Source organism: Oncorhynchus kisutch, linkage group LG26 (assembly GCF_002021735.2).
Source record: "Oncorhynchus kisutch isolate 150728-3 linkage group LG26, Okis_V2, whole genome shotgun sequence".
NCBI classification, from domain to species: domain Eukaryota; kingdom Metazoa; phylum Chordata; class Actinopteri; order Salmoniformes; family Salmonidae; genus Oncorhynchus; species Oncorhynchus kisutch.
The window spans coordinates 40,299,939-40,319,153 of NC_034199.2; the positions used below are offsets into that span (position 1 = coordinate 40,299,939).

The window sequence follows — 19,215 nt, forward strand, 5'->3', positions numbered from 1 at the left end:
GGCTGAAAATTGCCATAGACCTCATAATACGAAATTATCACGATACTTAGGTTCAAATACGATATTGTGTTGCGACTCTATACTGAACAAAAAAATTAACTCAACGTGTAAATTGTAAGTCCCATGTTTCATTAGCTGAAATATAAGATCCCAGAAATGTTCCATATACACAAAAAAATGTATTTCTCTCATTTTGTGCACACATTTGTTGACATCCCTGTTAGTGAGTGTTTCTCTGCCAAGATAATCCTTCCACCTGACAGGTGTGACATATCAAGAAGCTGATTAAATGGCATGATCATTACACAGGTGTATCTTGTGCGGGGGACAATGAAAGGCCACTCTAAAATGTGCAGTTTTGTCATACAACACAATGCCACAGATGTCTCAAGCTTTGAGGGAGATTGCAATTGACATGCTGACTGCAGGAATGTCCACCAGAGCTGTTGCCAGAATTTAATGTTAATTTCTCTATCATAAGCTGCCTCTAGTGTCGTTTTTAAAGAATTTGGCAGTACTTCCAACCGGCCTCACAACTGCTGACTACGTGTAACCAAGCCAGCCCAGGACCTCCACATTCGGCTTCTTCACCTGCGGGATCGTCTGAGACCAGCCACCCAGACAGCTGATTAAACTGTGGGTTTGCACAACAACAAAACAATTCTGCTGTCAGAAACCGTCTCAGGGAAGCTCATCTGCGTGCTCGTCGTCCTCACCAGGGTCTTGACCTGTTGGCAGTTTGGCGTCGTAACCGACATCAGTGGGCAAATGCTCAACTTCGATGACCACTGGCACGCTGGAGAAGTGTGCTCTTCACTGTTTCAACTGTACCGTGCAGATGGCAAATGGCGTGTATGGCATCGTATCGGCAAGCGGTTTGCTGATGTCATTGTTGGGAACCAAGTGCTCCATGGTGGCAGTGAGGTTATAGCATAAGCTATGAACAACGAACACAATTGCATGTTATTGATGGCAATTTGAATGCACAGAGATACTGTGATGAGATCCTGAGGCCCGTTGTCGTGCCATTCATCCGCTGCCATCACCTCGTGTTTCAGCATTATGAATGTCCCCATGTCTCAAGGATCTGTACACAATTCCTGGAAACTAAAAATGTCCCAGTTCTTTCATGGCTTGCATATTCACCTGCCATGTCACCCATTTGAGCATGTTTGGGTTGATCTGCATCGACAGTGTAGGACTACGGGTTCCAGGTTCCTAGGTGTTCCATGGATTGGGACCACATGCCACAATCAACAGCCTTATCAACTCTATGCGAAGGAGATGTGTCGAGATGCAAGAAGCAAATGGTGGTCACTAGATACTGACTTGTTTCCTATCCTTAAATTTTTTTTTTTTTAGTTCTCTGTCCAACAGTTTCCCAGTTGTGAAATCCATAGATTAGGGCCTAAGCCATTTAATTCAATTGATTGATTATAAGGAACTGTAAAGTCTTTGAAATTGTTGCGTTTTTGTTGCGTGTTCAGTGTATGTATTGTGGTTCGATATTGCGATTTGATATAACAAATGTATTGTTCACTGTATGTCTGCTGCAGGGGGACATGATAAAGCCATGAGAGAATGAGTTTGAGGTAAAACATGTTGGCTCACCATTTTAAAGCGTTTTTAAAAAATATTGAGAACTAGCTATAGGGGGATAAATATCGGAGTTCTGGCGCAGGTACAGCCGACTAGCGCTAGCTAACGTCACCCCCCCCCCCCTCCCCTCCCCACTTGTCCTTCCATCTCAGTGACATATGCCGAACCCAGAGTCTGTGCAGCCCCGTTTCCTGCCTCTGCTCTAATGAGGATGGAACACGTTCCCCAACACAGAGGGAAAGGAGAGAACGAGGGGGAGAGAAAGAGAAGGCTCTCCCTACACCCCAAGGGACCTCATTAGGACTTTTTTTTTGCCTTCCTAGAATGTGCATGAATCAGTATGTCCTTGGGGAAAAATGTAAATAAATGCATTTGTCACCTCTCTCTCTCTCATTTTTCCTCCCTCTTTCCTGAGAGCAAATTGCAATTCGAGTCTTAATTAGTAATCGCTGCCATTACGCTTTTTTTATTATGCAAATGAATTGGTCGAGCGCTTTGGAAGTGTTGTCTCACAAGCCCTGTGCCAGGTGTTTCCAAGCTGAATGCCGGGGACTTTGTTTTTGCATGTGAAAGAACAAAAAAGACAACAGCAGAGTGAAATCGTAGGACAAGCTATAATTATTTGACAGATTTTTCTCTTTTCCCAGCTATAGTGCTGGAATGACATGAGTGACGGTGCCACTTTGATATCCTTTGTTACAGCTTTGTGTGTGTGAGGGGGGGGTTACAGAATGTGGGGGTTTTGTGGGGGTTTGGAGAATGTGGTGGCTGTTGAGTGTGAATTGGGACTGACTGCCACTTATTCAGGATCTCACTTTTTTTTCTGGGAAACCGTATTTGCCAAATGTGAATTGATACTCAGACATCCAGAGTGTGTGCCTGACAACCGTGGCGCTGAAAAGCCTGCCTGTGTTTTTAGTCGATAAGTTGTCCCTTCAGATTCTGTGGTCAAGGCTTCTTTTTATAGGAAGATTAGGGCACCCTGTCTGTCCCCTTTTGCAGTTCCTGGCCTCCTTTTCATGAACACCTAAACCTCTACATCTGAGAGAGGTTTGAGGCAAACAAAACTGAACCATGCATGAGAGCACCAGCTCTCTGGATGACTGATCTCACATACGTCAGCTATGGAGAGTGAGACCTTTTTAAATAGCTTAACATTCACATGGCGCTGACTAGGGGTGTGAATGTTAACATTTAAAAGAAATTGAATCATTAACATTAAGAAAAAATCCCTAACCTGATATTTTTGTCTCCACAAAATAAAATCTGTGCAATTATCACAACTACCACTAACAGGTCCCGATCATCATAAAGGGATTACATTTTTATGTATTTTTTACAAATAGGCCTACCTAATGCAACAATGCTCTGATGTTAGCAAGAGGGGATATTAATCATTCAAATTATTTGCTACGGATATAAAGCGCTCAGCAAGTCATTGTCGTTAAGTTGGGGAAAAAACATTGGTTACAGAAATGATTGCAGTTGATATGCAGCCATTGTCAATGGCCTACTTGAGTTGAGGTAATTTGCTAAATTAAGTTTAGCAAGCGCCGTTTTGAGCCATGACTCGCACTGCTGAAACGGATGCGTCTTTCTCATCAATATCGCTGTTTATTGCCATTTCAACAGGGTGTTATTCCCTTTACAACTGGAGTTGAGACCAACAGTAAACGGCATTAGAAAGCAACAATCTTCCATTCTGGATCTTGCCTAGGTTTGGGGGGGGGGGGTTGTAACCTCATTTTTAAATGGCACACTGTAGCAGTTAGAAAAAAAGACGACTTCTTTATTATTCCTTAACTGCAGCTTGTAATAGGAACACATTTCCCTACTTTAATCAACCAGTCCATTTTGAATTTGTTATAAAGGTTTTGAGATTTAGTTATGTTTTAAAGGCAATCATTGTCTTTAATCCTAATGGGAGCTGTGTGTGTGTGTGTGTGTGTGGGGAGCGGTGAGCTTGGGTGCGCAGCGTGTGTGTGTGGGGTGCGGTTGCATCGAAATTGAGTGAGCCACAACAAAGGGAAAAGAGAATGTAGGGAGAACTGTGATCATTTGGCTAGGTACATTTTTGTTGTGAGTCGCTAATGCGCATAACAATTGAAAGAAACGTGAGTCAATGTGAATTAGCGGTTGTCTTCTGGACATAATGTCACCTGCCTCAAGCGTATTTCAGGTGCCGCCTGCTGTAGGACTGAGGTAGAACTTCATTGCCCCCTAGCGGCCTTAGCATGCAAAAGGATTTGATGTGGAATTGTATCAAATGTTATCGTTTTAACAGAAAACCGATTAAAAAACGGTAGTTTAAACATTAAGAACATTTTTCACATCACTACCTCTGACCATGGCAAGTGTCTACACTGATATTTTCAACCTCTCCCTCACCCAGTTTGTAATACCTTCATGTTTCAAGCATACCACCATAGACCCTGTGCCCAAGAACGCCAAGGTAACCTGTCGAAATGACTATTGCCCCATGGCACTCGCATCTGTAGCCGTTTCAATGCTTAGATTTTTTTTTTTTTAAAGGCTGGTCATGGCTCACATCAACTTCATCCCATCCCAGACACCATGGACCCACTCCAATTCGCATACCCCCCCAACAGATCCACAGATAATGGCAATCTTTATTGCACTCCACTCTGCCCTTTCCCACCTGGACAAGAGAAGCACCTATGTGAGAATGCTGTTCATTTATTATAGCTCAGTGTTCAACACCATAGTGTCGTCCAAGCTCATCACTAAGCTAAGGACCCTGGGACTTAACAGCTCCCTCTACAAATGGATGCTGGACTCCCTAATGGACTGTCCCCTGGTGGTGAGGTTAAGCAACAACACATCCACCACGCTGACCGGCATCTTGAGGGCCCCTCAGGTGTGTGTGCTTAGTCCCCTCTTGTACTCCCTGTTCACCCACGACTGCATGGCTGCCACAACTCCCAACACTAAGTTCACTGACGATATGACAGCGGTTGGCCTTATCACTGACAACGAAGAGACCGCCTATAGGCAGGAGGTCCGTGACCTGGCAGTGTGGTGCCAGGACAACTACATTTTCCTCAATGTCTACAAGACAAAGGAGCTGATCGTGGACTACAGGAAACGGAGGGCCCCAATCCTCATCGACGGGGCTGTAGTGGAGCGGGTTGAGAATATCAAGTTCCTCGTTGTCCACATCACTAAGGAATTAGAATGGTCCACACTAGGTTTGGTTGGTAAACCGTATACTGGGGTGTTTGGAAATGGCAACTGGATGGTCGTCAGAATTTTTTCCCCAATTTGTTGCTACTTTCTAAGTAAATGCTTGCAGTTAACTTGTGCAGTATGTTAGGAGATAAAATGGATCACGTTCTTCATTTAACCTGTCACATTATTTTGCATGATGAAGCTGAGCCAGTCGAGTGTTTGTTTGTAAATGGCACAAGGGGTGAAAGCGTGAGCAGGTGAGTCCAGCTGTGTATTGACCGGGGTCCTGTTTTATATATATTATTCTTTGCCTCAATAGAGTGATCAAGGACACGCAACTATGGTTTTTCTTCACAGAAAATTGCAACGCTATTTGGCTGTTAGCCAAACTAGTTAACAAGCTTACAATGAAAAGGCACAGCATTTAATTATTTTTATTTTACGATGCATGGCCATCGTAGTTGTTTATTATAGAAAGAATGTAGCTGGCTACATGTCCTTATGTTTTGCTTTAAGTCCATCTTGAATTTTACAGGAGAAAATAGGCTTATCACACCAAGAAAAAATAAATAACAGGAGAAAAAGCTACACCAGTCAGAGCTCTGTCTGCTGATAAATACCAATTTGTGAATTCTCATCCTAGTGGAGAAGTGCATCTGAAGCACAAAACTAGTCTGATGCAGAAATTACAATAAGAAGCTTTTTAGCTCAGCATTTAGAAAACGCAGCAAGATATATATTTTCCTGAAAAAGAATTCTGCATTAATGCAACCCCTAAGTTTAACTTGCTAGTTATCTAGGTAACTTACTGAATAAGGTGACAGGGCATCATATTGTGTAAACTTTCTGCCGTGTTTGAGAAGTCAAAGCCCTTTGGTTGAGTTATTTGTGCAGCTGCCACGATCTTTTGATTTCCTTGCCTCTTTTTCTCCTCTGCGTTTTCATTCTGAGCAGAGCAGGCAGGCCCGTTGCCTTTGTGACTCCAGACAGACCGAGTACACAGACCGTTGACACAGACAAGTATGCGTCAACTTTGTTCATTTTGTTTATTTTCGTTTGAGCTCATTAGCATATTTAGATAGCAGCCTCCATGGACATTTGCTATTACATGTGCAAATTTGGTTAGCATTCTGGTAACAGATGCACAATAGTCCTTTTAGGTTTTTTTGCGCCCCCTTGTGTACTAAGCCGGTAATACCATAAATCCTGGAACGAGAGAACTGTATGACTATGAAAATTTGGAACCCCCCTCCAACCCTGGTCCATACACCCCAACACAGTCTTGAAGAAAGCACGACAATGCTTCTTTCCAGTCAGGACGCTGAAATGATTCGGCGTGGGCACTCAAATCTTCAAAGTTCTACAGCTGCACCATTGAGATCATCTCGACTGGGTGTATCACCGCCTGGTATGGCAACTGCTTACAGAGGGTAGGGCCCAGGGGCGGAGCGAGCTCTCTGCCATCCAGGACCTCTATACCAGGCGGAGTCGGAGGAAGGCCAAAAGTTGAAGACTGTTCACTCTGTTACTACACTGCAAGCTGTGCCGATGCACCAAGCCTGGAACTAACAGGACCCTGAACAGTTTCTACCCCCAAGCTATAAGACTGCCAAATAGTTAGTCCGGGTAGTTAACCATCTGCATTGACCCCTTTTGCACTAACTCTTTTGACTCCTCACATATGCTGCTGCTACTATTTATTATCTATCCTGTTGACTAGTCACTTTATCCCTACCTATATGTACATGTCTACCTCAATTACCTCGTACCCTTGCACAACAACTCGGTACTAGTACCCCGTGTATATAGCCAAGTTATCATTACTGATTTGTGAATTTATTCCATATTATTTTCTAATTCTTTCCCCCTGTGTTGTTGGGAAGGGCCTGTAAGCATTTCACTCTTAGCCTACACCTGTTTACATATGAGCATATGACAATAATTTAATTTGATTGCGTGGGCAGAATAAACCTGAAAACTGCCTATACAATTACAGAAGGCATGCAGGAATATAGTTTGCTGGTAGTCTCAGTCCTCATTAAATGTTTTTGGATGGAGTCAAATGATAAACTGTTTTGATTTCACGGCTTTGTATCGAGAATTATACCATCTGTTAATGGCTCAATCTCAAAATCTCTGAAAGGAGACCGAGGGAATAGTGGGTGTGACAACATGGTTAGATCTGCCTCTCCATTTCTCTCTCTTTCCCAAGCTGAGCCAGCGCATTTGGCCCTGCCAAGGCACTTAGTGTATTTATTGCTTAGAAGAACCTACCCATTTCCAGAACTCATACTTTTTAATATGGCTTGATGTTGAAGACCCCCCCCCCCCCCCCCTGTGTGATTTTAGATTTTATTCCAGTCGCTGCAATGGGATCCTTCCTCTGTTTCTGATTGGAATTTTCACTCTTATGTTATACAGAATAATGGCCAGCATCTCTGTGGGACGCAATGTAATCTAGCAGATCTAATAGATTTAATGCAGTTTTAACCAATCAGCATTCAGGATTAGACCAGTTGTTTAAAACCCTGCCGTTGGCATCTGACTCTTGTCTGACTGGGGAAAGGCATGCTCCTTTTAGCTTTGTAAATCACTGCAGAGCAATGCAAGCTATTTTGCCTTGGAACGGCCGTCAAAGAAGGAACGTGGCTCAAAAACCCTTTGACGTGTTTGATGCTTCAAGTTGTTGTTCGAGGTCCAAGTTGATGTTCGAGGTCCAAGTTGATGTTCGAGGTCCAATCATTGAATTGTGCCTGACATCTGATAATATTATTTTGTTTTCCACTGGGTCAAAACACCCAGCTGATCTTGGGGAATAGCGTTGACAGGTCGGTTGCAGGAAGCGTCGTGATTGGCCATTATCAGTGACCCAGTGTCAAAAACGACTCACATTTTCCCAGCCAGTTAGTTCCTTGTGATTGTAGAATGTTGATGAACCACTGTTTTGAGGGGTTGTCCATTGTTCATTATTTTGAGTTACAGTGTAACGTTGCGATCGACTCTTCGAGCCTCAGGAATGTCTGGAATTAGCAGTGCAGTGACACTACTTTTTTATGATTCGTGGTCGGTTTATAGGGTTATAATTTTCCAACAGATTTGCCGTGACACATGTTAGTTCTAATTTAATAACCGAGAGGGGGATCATTTTCTTTGGGGACTGACGCAGTCCAGGGCAATTAGATGGCGGGTTGGGATTATGGCATTTGTCTTCTCCTCCACTTACTGTCACCATCGGCATGATGCATTGTTGATTTCTCTCTCCAGGGCTGTCTGAAAACGGTTACTAGCCGCCCGGCATCAAATCGTTGCTTTCTCAATCCTGGTTTCCCTCCCACAAGGAGGTTTGAGAGGAATTGAGGAAACAAGAACGTTGAAAGCAAAGATTTGACTTCTAGTAACGTTGTCAGACACATCCCAAGTGAAGGCCGTATTTGGCTCATATGCACGTATGTTCCTCCTGTTAAATTGAAAGCAGGATGTGTTGCACTACTAGCGTTAGTGACGCGTGGTTTGGATGCTCCTTGTAAATGCCGCGTCTCCACTACCACGCTTGGGAGTTTGAACTAAGTCAGTGCTAATCTGAATCCATTTCCTCCCCAGCTTGCTTTGCAATGCATAAAATTAATTAGTATGAGGTGAATATTCCCCAGTTACGACGGCAACACCAAAAGCCTTATTCGCCAGGGGTGTGTAGTAGTGCACCGGGTGGGTTTAATCTTCCAGAGGTATTTTGATGACAGATCTAGTCAGGTGTGGAATGCTGAGAAAGGGGGCACCAGCACCTTTCTGCCTAGTTGTTTACTTCACCAACACAACATTGTGTGTGTGTGTGTGGTATTTCTCCCCACCAGACCTATCACTCAGCTCTGTCACACCTCCACATACACATGCAGAGGTGACAGTGTGACTTAGCACCTCAACGGTGTGATGCTCTACGACCAATTCAATGAGTGAGACATTATGTCATTATTTCTCTCAGAATTTAGGTTTGTCCATACAGGTTTCAGGCATTATGGAGTAAAGTCTAATGATATATATACAGTAAGAGCTGCCTCTTAACTTTCAGAATGATCGTTTTAAACCATAGCCAAATACTTTTATTTCCTGCAGCATAGGGAAGGTTTGTGATCTTGCAATTTAAGTCGTTTAAGGAGCTATCATCAAATATTAATATCACCAGGGAAGCCCAGGGACAGGTTTTAATCTAAGACTCGAGCATGCCAGGGCTAATTCAACAATACGGTTTCAGGGAAAAGGCTTGCAAAAACAAACGCCTGGTTATATATATTTTTCTGTCTTTCCGTCTCTTTCTCCTTCCCTCTCTCCCTCCAATCATCTGGTTATTACTGAGGCATTCAAAGCCCGTGTTATTGCCAAACACCATCTCTTTGTGCTCAACTCCCCATGTCGGTGCAAAATAATGTAAACAAATGTAATGAACACACTGACTCCTGATGGTTTCTTGTCAGGGATCTGTTTATAGATTATTGAGGGAGGATGGAGGAAGGACTCATTAATTCCATGTTTAAAACTGTAGAATTCTCAAGGTGTGAGAATCATATTTGTTTACAGCAGAGGCAGGGTGCCGCATACGTCTGCTGTAATTGTCGGATGTTATTATTATTATTTATTTTTTAGGTGTCTGTGCGTTTGCTCGAGGGGCTTGTGAGGACCCCACAAAGATCAATGGCAGAGGGAGAAAGGATTTAGCTTTCTGTTTCATGTTCCCTATCCCTGAGAGAAATGCTGTTTATTTTAGTACCACCCAGATTTTAATGAGCTGTTTAGGAATGAGAAGCTATTGTTGGGTTGGGTTTTTCTCACTCTAAGAAGCCTGTTTGTGGAGTACAGTAGTACGATTATGACATTGTTGGTTTTCATACCATGAAATATTCTATGAGGAATGGTGTGCATATGCAGTGCACAGACCTTTTCTTGTTAACATATTCAGATCACTGAGCATCTGTATCTTGTCCTATAGAGTTGATTAGGCCAAGCAGTTCTTGATGAATAATGAATGATCAACTCTTTTTTTTGTTTTTGTCTTGCAGTAACAATCTCTGGATTAGTATTATTTTTCCCCCACTAAGAGACTTGGAGAAAGGAAGAGACGGGCCAAAACCTTTCAAATGAGATGTTCAGTTGCTCTTGCTTAATTGTTTGACTACTACAGTCGATCAATAAAATACACCTATAAGGCAGAATTATCTTGGCTTTCTTTACCTCTCTCTACCTCCACAGTATTCAGCTCCTGTGGCCCAACATATCCCCACCTTTCCCACACTCACCCTTACACAAACTCCCACGCACTTGGGGTGGGGTGTGATTTTGGGGGGAGAGTGTTGGTTATTGATGGGAGGGATGGATGAGGTACGTAAACCTCCCACGGCTCCACTTGACGTTGCGGCATCCGGCTGTATAGCTAATGAAGAGTGCAATATAGCCAGTGACGTGCCGCGAGCCCAGCCAAGCCACCTGAGTGGCTGAGCCTGGCTCTGACGTCACACAGCCCAGCCGTTGATTTGGCGCTGTCTCCGAGGCCTCGGAGCGAGAGCCACAATCCAACCATGGGTTCTGGCACTTAGACAGCCTGGCGCAGACAGAGAGCGCTGCAGAGCAGAGAGCAAGGCAGACACAGGCAGACAGAGTGAGCTAGCTCTGCAGAGAGAGACGGAGTGAGTGAGTGTGTGTGTGTGTGAGAGAGAGAGCAGGGAAGAGAGGGAAGAAGGAGAGGGTGCTGTCTCGGGGACCTTTCTCCGACCGGCAACATTCACAGCCAATGCAGCCTCTGGTACTATGGAAACTAAACCCCTGACCAATGGAAATAATGGAGGCTACAATGTGGCAGGTGAGTGAGTTATGTTGTCTGCACACTCCGCTCAAGGGGTGTAAGTTCCTACCAGAACAATGTCCAATGAACGAGCACTCTCTGTGTAAGTGGGTTTTCCCTCTGTTTCTCTTGTCTTATACATGGAGAAATAAACGTGAGACTGTTTGAACGTTGCTGTAGTGTTCAGCGATTCACGTTTTGAGAGCAAAGTTTCCCGGAGATATGCTGCAGCTTTTCTAAAGTTCACAAGCTTATTAGTGTTTACAAAGGAGGGATACGATTGGCAGCCTGGATCTTTGTCATTTTTGGCACCAAGGTTGTCTTTGGTCCAAGTAACATTTGAACTTTTCAGTTGAAAATGTTACTTGTGCTGCTGCGATGTTGTTTCTTTGCCAAAGGGCTTATTTCCCTAGGTGAGTGGGAGGGAGGCAGGGGGAAGAAAGTGGTGTGCTTGGCCCCCTACTCAATCTCAATCTTTTGGCCCCCTACTCAATCGTGTCCTGAATAGCACCACGGTGCTCGGACCAAGCTGCTCAGTCCCTCGTGCTGAATCCTTACTCGCTGTGCCACGCTTGGACCAGGAGGGAAATGCATACAACAGTAAGACGGGTTTCATCTCTCTCTTTCAATGTCTATTCAAATTGTGCACCATCGTTCACTGGCATTGTCAATTTGTGACACGGCAGCTTTTTCTTTCTTTTTTTCACTGGAAAAGGTTGTTGTCTAATGGGGTGCGGATTCTGCAGAGCTTTTCAACTCTGAATATTATTACTCTGTTTGGTAGGAGGAAGCTTCTTATTCAACTGTAATTGTTGCAATTCACCTAGTAAGTGCCCAATTTGCTCAAAAGCTTTTCAGAAATGTTGTCATTTGCTTTTTATCCTCTGGTGCCTTTGTCAGCGTTTTCAGGCTTGTTTCTGTTTCCAGGTACGTTTTTTTGTTTTTGTTCCGTTGTCCTCTGGCTGATGAATGGCTTATTATCCCTGATCGTACTGTAGCATTACTAGCTTGGCGTTATTTGCTAATACTTCACTGGTCCATTTTCCCCCGTATGATACCTTGGGGGACCATTAGCCCCCCCCCAAAAAAACACAAAGAAAATTCGAAGTCCTCGTGAACCGTATTGTAATGGGTAGAGCGGGCCGCTTATATTTAGTTGCCCTTAATACTGTGCATCTCATTTCTGTTAAATGGGACAAACAAAGTCCTGGTAAAGTGGTACAAGGTTACGATGGGGAATGGAGTCTGTCGGACTGCTGCTGGCACCACAGACCTAACGGCTACTTTGCATCTATTGGCCATCAGCCGTCCTCATCAAATCCCCCACAATCCTGGTCTCATATTCTTTGATGTCTATTTATTAATTTTACACCTAATGAAAGGGGGGCCAAATTAATCATTCTAATTGGATGCCTATCTGAAATGTCTCTCGCCGTCGGTGAGCGTTGACTCCCATCACAATCCCAGATGGCTGGAGTGGAGTGGAGAGGGATGGGTGGGGGAGAGAGCGAGAGAGGGAGAGGCGACAAGGGCCATTTTCGCAGAGTCTGGTTAATGATTCAGCTCAGTCTCCTCCAGCCTCGCTCTTAAGAGGGGTTTAAAATGAATGATATAAAGGGACCCAGTGCTACTGCATGCCACAATGCTCCAGAGATGCACTCCAGAGATAGCATTTAACATTACCCAGGAACCCCGGCGTAATTGCATTAACATTAAGCGGAAAGGGAATATATGTCTCAAAAAGGCAATTAAGTGGTGTAATTGCTATATGGATTTAGCTGTGATGGGAGTGTAGCCTGGCCCGTTGTTCTCTAACCTCCTCAGGAAGTCCTCATTAGCAGAACCTAGCGCTCCTTTGTGTGCTGACTGGCGGCTGCTGCCGTCCAGCAAAGGAAAAAAAACTGCATCATGCCTTTTGATTTTTATCTCCCCCCCTTTTCCCTTGTAGGTTTCATTCATTCTTTCTCCTTTTTCTCCACCGTTGGTAATTGAAAGGAAGCTAGAGGTAGCCTCGTCCCTGGCAGCAGCCGTAGCCTCGTCCCTGGCAGCAGCCGTAGCCTCGTCCCTGGCAGCAGCCGTAGCCTCGTCCCTGGCAGCAGCCGTAGCCTCGTCCCTGGCAGCAGCCGTAGCCTCGTCCCTGGCAGCAGCCGTAGCCTCGTCCCTGGCAGCAGCCGTAGCCTCGTCCCTGGCAGCAGCCGTAGCCTCGTCCCTGGCAGCAGCCGTAGCCTCGTCCCTGGCAGCAGCCGTAGCCTCTTCCCTGGCAGCAGCCGTAGCCTCGTCCCTGGCAGCAGCCCTGAGGTCAGCTGGCCCTTCTCCGTTAGTGAATCTCTCACTCTGCTGTGCGAGTTCATTCCGCTGAATGGGATGATCTGTTATGTGGATATGATGATTGCTATTGAAGTCATTAGTGTAGCTCGATCTACTGACAGACTAATATATTCCTGCATTTAATATAACCGCGGCCGGCACTTTAAAAAAAAAACGAAGTATTTTCACGGCTTTGTGTTTAAGCAGATGGAAATGGGCAGCGGGGTCTGGGAGTTGAACCTCCCACCCCTAATTCAGATCGTCATTAAAGAAAGCACCCTGGGGGGCTGGAGGTGGACTTCAGTGTGTTGAATGCAGCAGAAACTTAGTGTGTGAATGGAACCGCGAGTGGTATTGGCGCACATCCAAACTGAAGCCAGGGAATATTTCAGATGGTGATGGAAGAAATGGGCACTTACGGAGTTTCCCTCTGGATTTTTTTCTTTTTCCCCCTGGTCTTTTAATTATAATTTTTTGTGTGTGTTTGGTCCCGTGTGGCTCAGTTGGTAGAGAATGGCGCTTGCAACGCCAGGGTTGTGAGTTCAATTCCCACGGGGGACCAGTGAATAAACACTCAACATTTATGCACTCAATACTGCACTCAATACTGTAAGTCACTTTGGATTGAAGTGTCTGCTAAGTGACACGTGTATGTGTGGTAAATAACAAAAAGGAAGGAATTTAATTAGTTGTCTTCTCCCTCAGTTCAAAGGATTCTAATCTTGCGGAATGAAATGCACTTTTTTGTTATTCTGGACAATGCAACAAGTCACTTTTTTTGTTATGTTACAATTATAAGTCATCCTCCAGAATAAATGCTTTCCCCACGGTGAAAATAAATGGTTTTTTTTTTGTGATTCACATACTGTAATTGCATTTGCAGGAAATACTGTTTACCCAGTTTATTTTCAGGAAAATGTCATTATATGTTCATGGTTAGTTAAAACATGATTGAACTGTCACGGACAGATCAGTCTATTTGACTCTGGTTTATTACAATGTCAAGTTGTAGACACAGTAGCTGACTGTCCCCGCTCTCCTCTCTTCTGCAGGTTAGTGCCATACTCCCTCACTATTTATGTATACTAGACACCTGTCTGTGTCCCAAATGGCAGCTTATTCCCTATATAGTCCATAGGGTACCATTTGGGAAGCAGCTCTGCCTCTCGTTTTGCACACAACACGGCAGGAAGAGAAAGCAGCCAACAGTTTATCCAGCCTGACAAAATTAGGACCTTCACGCTAAGCTGTCACTCGTTGACACCAACACAGATGTCATGTGTATCTATTTCATGTGTATTTCCCTAGATCCATTTGCCGATTTTTAGATGAGCGCGAGAGACGCGCGCGCACACACACAGTCCGTTACATTCACCAGGGTCACTCACAAACGTGACACATCCACCTGTGGTTTTATTCTGTTTCGCTCGGCCACAGTTGTAAATACCTCAATTTCCCAAGTCAACTGTGAGGAGAGGAGACTGCCATCTCTTATCTGGCTAGCCGCTCAGCTAAAACACACTGGCCAATTAGTGGTAAATGTGGACTCGCCTGCTCTGTTCAGCGCTGCCTGCAGCTGATCAGGCTCCAGCCAAACAGAAACAGCAGCGCTGCCCTTTTTTAAAAATTTAATAAGTTTGATGGAGGAAGAGGATGAGGAAGAAGGGAGAGGCTTCTTCTGTTTTTCTATCTCAAAGGAAAATAAAAATGCCATTTTCTTTGCCTCTGTAAAGTCTTCCCTCTGTCCTCCACAAATGCATTTGTGTGAACCAAGTGACGTTGTGAAAAGAACGAGCATCTGTCGTAGAAATGATGCACTCATGATGTCATCAGAAAACACAAAGGAGCATATGTACAGGCATGGAATATTAGACTGAACGTCCAATCGGTGCTCTAGCTGAAACCAGAAGCCCCTGAAGAGTCATGTGTCCGGGGTGGCCTCCTGCTGCTGTAAGATGCTCATCGCACCACAACCCTGTGGAGGTTGATCCTCATGGGGCCTGAGTCAGGTTGCACTGGTCCTCCCACCACCACCCAGTCCTGCTCCCCTCTCCTCTACCAACGCCACCACCCAGTCCTGCTCCCCTCTCCTCTACCAACGCCACCACCCAGCCCTGCTCCCCTCTCCTCTACCAACGCCACCACCCAGTCCTGCTCCCCTCTCCTCTACCAACGCCACCACCCAGTCCTGCTCCCCTCTCCTCTACCAACGCCACCACCCAGCCCTGCTCCCCTCTCCTCTACCAATGCCACCACCCTGCCCCCCTCTCCTCTACCAATGCCACCACCCAGCCCTGCTCCCCTCTACTCTACCAACGCCACCACCCAGTCCTGCTCCCCTCTACTCTACCAATGCCACCACCCTGCCCTGCTCTCCTTTTCTCCCCCCTGGAGAGCCTCCATCTGTAGCCGGCCATGCGTGGGCATCCTAACTCGCCTGGTGCCGGCTGCGCCGCGGAAAACGAGGGGAGAAAAAAAATGGCTCTTCTCCGGTCGCATTAAAAGCATCATTGTCCTTGAGTGGGTGCATTTAGAGAAGAGGCGGAAAAATATGCTTAGCGTCTTGTTCAGCCCCTTGCTGACGGCTGGTCTCTGTGATCCACATAGTGTGAGGGTTGTGGAGGGCTTTTGGCAGGCTCACTCTCACACACAGCACAAGGCAGGCAGACCAGATGGCCGGAGGCCTTGGGAAAGGGTCCAAGCAGAGGGACTCTAACAGATACCACACGCCCTGTTGACGGACAGGAGGTTGCGGCAAACCGACAGACGTCGCTTTGTGTGTTTTAAGTGCAAGGACAGGAGCCACCCACACATACACACACCTGTCCTCTCCACTGACGGCCCCCACCAGCCCCGGGCTCCAGATCTCATGAATCCCAATCAGGCGAGGTCGTCGGAACCATAAATAATGCAAGCAGTTCCTGCTTCAGCCCCGCGCCACCTCCATTAGCCTGATAAACGAGCTACATTGTCAGAGTCAGGAACCCGGCAAGTGTTTGCTTAGCTGTGCCCTGCCATTCTCAACACGTCCCGATGATCTCAGGCCTCCAGCAAAGGCATGGCTTGTTTTAGCGACTGTCTGGACTGGTGTGTGTTTTTACACAACTCAATTCTGGAAGCGCTAACAAATTGGTTTCGATTATAGGAATTTGGCATAGGCAACTTGTCTGAGTTTTCCTGGCCAGTGTAGCACTGATCAGACAGTTAATGTTCTGAACTAGCTACCATGTTTCTTGGTACCCATTGCATCGTCTGAGGTGACACAGTGCCCGTTTACCCAGGGCTTCGTAGGGCCGAGAGGTGAGGTGGAGCGAGCTGGAAATCCACTTGACCTAGCTGACCTCTGACTCTGTTCTATAAAAGTGTTGTTGAGAAGTTTACATTGGTCATTATGGATTTAAGTGAACACGCAAACTAACAAACCATTTTCTCTCTCCCTCTCTCCAGGTCACGGAGGGGCATGAGAGCCTTGTGCGAGGCCAGTGCCGTTGCTTGCCGGACCCAGTGCTGGTGACGGGGACATGGGCCTCTTCCTCAGGGCTTCCAGTACGACCCAGCTCAACACAAGCCAGAGCCTCAGCCACCAGCTGGTCCAGCACCATCCAGACACCCACGGCAGCAGCAGCAGCACCTCGAGTGACCCTGCCTCAGAGGGCTTCACCCTTCTCTCCGGCGCCACCACCCCACGGCAGGCCCAGCACCCAGCACCGCAGCCGGTACACACACACACACACATATATCACACACACACATATATCACACACACACATATATCATATCACACACACACACACACACACACACACACATATATCACACACACACACACACACATATATCATATCACACACACACACACACACACACACACATATATCACACACACATATATCACACATATATCACACACACATATATCACACACACACACACACACATATATCACACACACACACACACACATATATCACACACACACACACACACATATATCACACACACACACACATATATATATCACACACACACACACATATATATATCACACACACACACATATATCACACACACACACACACACATATATCACACACACACATATATCACACACACACACATATATCACACACACACACACATATATCACACACACACACACACATATATCACACACACACACACACACACACACATATATCACACACACACACATATATCACACACACACACACACATATATCACACACACACACACACACACACACACACACAACACACACACATATATCACACACACACATATATCACACATATATCACACACACACATATATCACACATATATCACACACACACATATATCACACACACACACACACACACATATATCACACACACACACACACACACATATATCACACACACACACACATATATCACACACACACACACATATATCACACACACACACACACATATATCACACACACACACACACACATATATCACACACACACACACATATATCACACACACACACACACATATATCACACACACACACATATATCACACACACACACACACATATATCACACACACACACATATATCACACACACACACACATATATCACACACACACACATATATCACACACACACACACACATATATCACACACACACATATATCACACACACACACACACTATATCACACACACACATATATCACACACACCACATATATACACACACACACATATATCACACACACACACCACACATATATCACACACCACACCACACATATATCACACACACCACACACACACACACACATATATCACACACACACACACACACACACACACATATATCACCACACACACCACACACACACACATATATCACACCTATATCCACACACACACATATATCACACATATATCACACACACACATATATCACACATATATCACACACACACATATATCACACATATATCACAACACACACATATTATCACACATATATCACACCACACACACACACATATATCACACACACACACAACACATATATCACACACACACACACACACATATATCACCACAACTATATCACACACATATATCACACACACATATATCACCAACACACACACACACATATATCACACACACACACACACATATATCACACACACACACACACATATATCACACACACACACACACATATATCACACACATATATCACACACACACACACACACACATATATATCACACACACACATATATATCACACACATATATATCACACACACACACACATATATCACACACACACACATATATCACACACACACACATATATCACACACACACACATATATCACACACACATATATCACACACACACACACACACACACATATATCACACACACACACACATATATCACACACACACACACACACACACACACACACACACACACATATATCACACACACACACACATATATCACACACATATATCACACACACACACATATATCACACACACACACATATATCACACACATATATCACACACACACATATATATCACACACACACACACACATATATCACACACACACACACACATATCACACACACACACACATATATCACACACACACACACATATATCACACACACACACACACACACACACACACACCACACACACACACACACACACACACACATATATCACACACACACACATATATCACACACACACACATATATCACACACACACACATATATCACACACACACACACACATATCACACACACATATATCACACACACACACACATATATCACACACACACACACATATATCACACACACACACACATATATCACACACACACACACATATATCACACACATATATCACACACACACACATATATCACACACACACACATATATCACACACATATATCACACACACACACATATATCACACACATATATCACACACACACACATATATCACACACACACACATATATCACACACATATATCACACACACACACATATATCACACACATATATCACACACACACACATATATCACACACATATATCACACACACACACATATATCACACACATATATCACACACACACACATATATCACACACATATATCACACACACACACATATATCACACACACATATATCACACACACACACACATATATCACACACACACACATATATCAC

At 44.7% G+C, this 19,215-nt stretch overlaps 1 protein-coding gene across 30 annotated transcripts in view; it reads left to right on the forward strand.

Moving 5' to 3' along the window:
- The window catches only part of LOC109871270 (R3H domain-containing protein 1), a 62,535-nt gene that overhangs the window by 10,595 nt on the left and 32,725 nt on the right, over positions 1-19,215 (forward strand). For 16 of the 30 annotated variants that reach the window (XR_004205604.1, XM_031805466.1, XM_031805451.1 and 13 more), the window contains one exon: positions 16,373-16,641. Coding sequence is in view for 21 of the 30 variants with exons in the window: in XM_031805466.1 (XP_031661326.1) it covers positions 16,447-16,641 (195 nt within the window). In the remaining 9 variants the exon portion in view is untranslated. Of the gene's footprint in view, positions 1-9,593; positions 11,219-16,372; positions 16,642-19,215 lie in introns of those variants that run through there. The other 14 variants (XM_020462089.2, XM_031805459.1, XM_031805461.1 and 11 more) reach the window with 7 other exon arrangements.